Source organism: Manis javanica, chromosome X, assembly GCF_040802235.1.
Source record: "Manis javanica isolate MJ-LG chromosome X, MJ_LKY, whole genome shotgun sequence".
Classification (NCBI taxonomy): Eukaryota; Metazoa; Chordata; class Mammalia; order Pholidota; family Manidae; genus Manis; species Manis javanica.
In genome coordinates this window covers 94,261,880-94,266,192 of record NC_133174.1, presented here as the reverse complement: position 1 = coordinate 94,266,192, position 4,313 = coordinate 94,261,880, and the positions used below count along the sequence as shown (strand labels likewise).

The 4,313-nt window shown below is 46.1% G+C and overlaps 1 protein-coding gene across 8 annotated transcripts; it reads left to right on the top strand.

Annotated features, from left to right (window-relative positions):
• The first annotated feature begins 475 nt into the window (after positions 1-475).
• Positions 476-2,164, top strand: BEX4 (brain expressed X-linked 4). Of its 8 annotated transcripts, none has more exons than XM_037008558.2 (3): positions 476-588; positions 1,197-1,274; positions 1,586-2,164. In XM_037008558.2, exon 3 carries the CDS (start codon positions 1,599-1,601, stop codon positions 1,959-1,961), a length of 363 nt encoding a protein of 120 aa, XP_036864453.1. In that variant the 5' UTR covers positions 476-588; positions 1,197-1,274; positions 1,586-1,598; the 3' UTR covers positions 1,962-2,164. The 8 variants fall into 8 exon arrangements, with proteins under 8 accessions (XP_036864453.1, XP_073084057.1, XP_017516653.1 ...); XM_017661164.3 differs by having other exon boundaries at positions 483-588; positions 1,594-2,164; XM_037008556.2 differs by lacking the exon at positions 476-588 and adding an exon at positions 608-826.
• Positions 2,165-4,313: the final 2,149 nt, after the last annotated feature.

Below are 4,313 nucleotides of genomic sequence, written 5' to 3'. Positions count from 1 at the left end.
TACTGTGGAAGATGGGTGATCAGTACATTGGTTTTCATTATACTGTTCTACTTCCGCATGTTTGAAATTTCCCATAATGAAAGTTAAAATAAAGTGAATGTAAACTATGAAAGAATGAGATTTTAATCAAAAAAGGAACGAACCAGAAAGGTATTAGGAAGAATTAGAAAAAAATTCATCTCCTTCACTTATTTCCTCTCTCTCCCTCCGCCCACACATGTTGGTATAGAGGAAACGGGTGGGCAGTGGTAGCAGCAGGATCTCACCTTGAGAGAGTGGTGGGGCATCTTGCTCATCATAACTGTCTTGCATTAATTTGTGTTTTAAAGTATTACGTAAAATGCGTTTTATCTTCACTGCTGAGGTTTTTCTTGAACCCGAAAAATTTTGCGCCTGAGTCCTGGCCATATTCTGGGAGCAGAGGAGGGTAAGAGGAAAGTCCCCAGTGACGTGGGAATGGCCCGCAGCCCCGCCCCGAGAAGATAACGCCCTGCCCTGGCAGGCAGAGAGGAAGGCTCTGCAATACAGAAAGGAAGAGCTACCCGGCCCCCGTTAGAGGAGCTCCCAGGGCCACGCGGGTAGGGCGAGGTATGCGGGCCGGGGCGGGATCTGCGTGACTCCGCGGGGTAGGACAGGTACAGGTCGGGGGCGTGGGCGTCCGCGGTGACGACAGCCTCACGTGACCGGCCAAAGCCGAACCCCGCGCTCCTCGCTGTAGTCAGACCTGGCCTTCGCCCGCCGCCGTCTCGGTTCCATCTCTCAGTGGCCTCCCTGTGCGCGTGCGGGCCGGGGGCAGCTCCACAGAGCAGGAGGCGGAGGGGAACAGGTAAGGGACGCAGAGGGGTCGTCCCTGGGGTTGGTGTGAGCGAGCAGACACGGCCTGCGGACGCCTCCCGGGATCCAGCCACCCAGGCTCGCAAAGACCTGAGACCTCAGCCCCCACGCCCCGCCGCGGCCCCGCGTTTGACCTTAGAATATTATAGCCTTTCCCGTGGGGAGGCCTGGACGGCCCTGAAGCGACGACCCTTCGGAAACACCAGCCTCTCGCACCCCCGCTCTGCCCCCGCCCTTCTTGGTGTAGGAAATGGTGGTCAGCGCGGGAGTCGAGGCGGCTGGGTGGAGGTGTGGGTCGGGAGGCGCGGAGCGGAGCTCTCGGCTGCAGCAGCTCCCGCTGCCTCCACTCCGGCCCTCTGCAGGTCTGCGGGTCTGTGTCAAGTGTCGCGGCGGCGCACTCGGGCGAGAATCGGAGGAGGAGACAGCAAGGATAGGCCCAGGTCTGTGCGGGGGGCGGAGTGGGGGACGTGTGGAAAGCCGCGACCCCAAGCCTCCCCTACCCCGTCCTCCATTTTGGTGCCTGCAGATGCCTGGGCACTGATCGGCAGCGAAAATGGTGGGTTTGTGGCGAAGGAGCAAGAGGGAACTGGGAGGGCTCGGACTGGGTGACCCCTAGAGGCCGTAAGGAGCCTCTCAGGTGGGAAAATGAAATTTTAAAAAGCCTTTGAAATCCGGGATTCTGAATCTTGAAAGGTACGTGGTGTGGGCCTCTGTCCTCGGTGCTGATCAGCCCACCATCTCTCATCTCTTGTCTCCTAGGTGCAATGGCGTCCAAAGAGGAACAAGCATTTAAAAATCTAAACGTGGAAAATGACCAGCAGGAAAATGAAGGAGGGAACCAGGCCCCTGTGCAGAATGGAAAGGAATCACGCCAATTTGGAGTGGAGAAAAGCCAGAAGCCTGGAGGAAATATCAAGCTGGGGCGGGTTAGGCGACTTTTCCCTAATTTTCGATGGGTCATACCTAACAGGCAGGTGAATCACAATGAAGTGGGAGAAGATGCAAAAAAGTTCATAGGGCAGATAATGGAAATTAAGAGAAAGACTAGGGAACACCAAATGAGACATTATATGCGCTTCCAAACACCTGAACCTGATAATCATTATGACTTTTGTCTTATACCTTGAATACTGAGGCCAATAATGTGGCCTTCTGCTCTACAAGCTTTTAGTTTTGTGAGTTGCTTTTTCTGTAAACCTGGTGTTTCCCCTTACCAGTTCCTAATTGAGTATTGTTTTGTCTCAGAATAAAACTGTCCAACAAGGGAATTTCACCCAGTTTTAAGAAGAATGTACATTTCATAATTGAAATTAAAGTAGTTTAAAAGCAATCTTTTCCACCTCTGTTTATTTTTTGTTAATATCACCTTTCCTGTCAACTACCTGGACCAAAAATCTCGATTGTCTTTGACTGTTTTTTCTTCCCAACTAGTCGGTAAGGAAGGATCATACTGGTAATTATACATCTAATACAACTTTAAGAATACATGTGCTACTGTTTTTTAAAAAGTGTGTCCACCATCTGCATAAAAACACCTTGGTAGGGGAGTTTTCTGAGGATGTTAAGACCTCTGGCTCCTATCCTAAAGGCCCACAGAGTGAGGTTACAGTTTTTCTGATTTTTAACAAGTTCCCCAGGTAATTCTAATATACACCAAAGTCAGAGCTCACTATTGTGTTGCATTAAGTGTAAACAATAAAGTAGAATAACAGGATGAGTACTTACCTGACTTCAGTGGGCAAAAGCATTGAAAAGTATAAGACCTTAAAATAGATTATAAGGGTGTCAGAGACGGTGGCAGATGAGGGTACTGGAGTTTAGAGCCTCCTAAGTACCAAGGTTACCCCGTGCTGTATATCTTGGGGGAGGGGAGAATCTGGCATAGACCATTTTCTATAGGACTTTTATCATCTGGAGATGCAGAATGACTTCCGTCACTGATAAGGAGCTGAGGAAGGTCAAAGAGATTTTGACAATCTGTTTTTAAGTATTTTTTCTGTGTTTCCATGCAAACACTTTAGTTACTAGAATACAACAGAGAGAAATCTTAGAAGACCCTCCAATCCAATGGTCTTCAAAGTGAGGATTGCCAGGCACTATGGCTCTTGAAATCAGTTCTGTGGGTCACAACAAGCAATTAAAAAAGAATAGAACAAAAAACATCAAGAATCCATGCATGAGTACTGTTAATTATGAGAAACTTCTTTTAGTTTTACATGTAGGAAATACTGTCACTTTATAAAATGCATCTCTCACTATAAGTCAGAGTGAAAAAAATTGAAAGTCTCTTCCTTAGTCCAAACTTCATTTCATAGATGAGTAAACTAGATAGGAAGTTCACAAAGCCAGTTAGTAGATCTGGGACCACAGTTCCCAGTTCAGGGTGCTTGTCTCCTCACTACAGTGCTTCAAGAAGGTATGATTTGGAAAATTTCGCAGTATGCACTGATTGCCAACTTACATGAAACCGCTGTTTAGTTGATTCTCACACTTCAGTTATCACAATCCCTGAATGTTCAATTGAGAAATATTTAAGGAGAGTCTGTGCCCTTTATAATTTGGAGCTGGAATGATCTTTCATTTTCTGTCTAGAAGAAGGGGATAATGGAAAGTCTGATCTGAAGATGCAAGGTGGTGAACTCACAGGCCATTTCATAAAGACTCACTGAGTGATATTCATGAATAGTCTTTTGGTCCCTCTGAAGATCACTATTGTACCTTCTACACCAATCCTAAATTTCCCAAGGTAACCTCAATTTAAAAAAAAAGCTGGGTTTGCAATGAGATCTGAAACTGACTGGAAAAGTCTGGGTTTAGAATGAGATCAGAAACTGACTGGCAGAAAAAAACTGAAGGAAGCCTCACCAGGGTGGTGTAGGGGAAGGAATGACTTGGGAAGAAGTAAAAAGCAATGTTGTGGTTCAGAGTATGTTATTTTAAAGAAGTGAAATAAACCCTTTCCCCTTGGTGTTTCTGAAGGGGGAGGAATGATGAATTCAGAACTTTCTGGAAGTGGTAAAGGTCAGGAAATAAGGTTACAATGTGATTTGTTGAAGAGCCAAATTAATACCCCTCTCCTGGGAGTTTTTCTGATGGTGAGGGATTAGTACAGAACTTTTTAAAAGCAGTGTACCATCATCAGAATATCACTGAAGGCAACCTGAAGGAAGCACCTTTTCCTAGGCATTTCTTCAAGGGTGGAAGAGTGAGGACAGAAGTTCATGGAAAAAGTAAAAGTCACGGGACTGAGTCAGAAGGTGATTTAAAGAAAAACTGAGTTACCACAGTGGATAAATTTCCATTAATTTATAAATCCCATGGGAGGGTCAACTTTTCCTGATCTTGGTGGGCAGTATAGCCTGACTTTATGAGGTGATGACAGAGAGATGTCAGCTGGAGTGTCCCTAAAGAGGACAGCAAGAAAATAAAATGTATCTCTTAAAGAAAACAAAAGAAAAGTTAATAAACCAGGAACAAAG

Bases quoted from the DNA above. Each gene is read 5' to 3' on its own strand.
- BEX4 (XM_037008553.2), top strand. From the start codon at position 1,085: ATGGTGGTCAGCGCGGGAGTCGAGGCGGCTGGGTGGAGGTGTGGGTCG. The intron at 1,275-1,593 runs GTCTGTGCGGGG...CTTGTCTCCTAG, and splicing joins GACAGCAAGGATAGGCCCAG to GTGCAATGGCGTCCAAAGAG.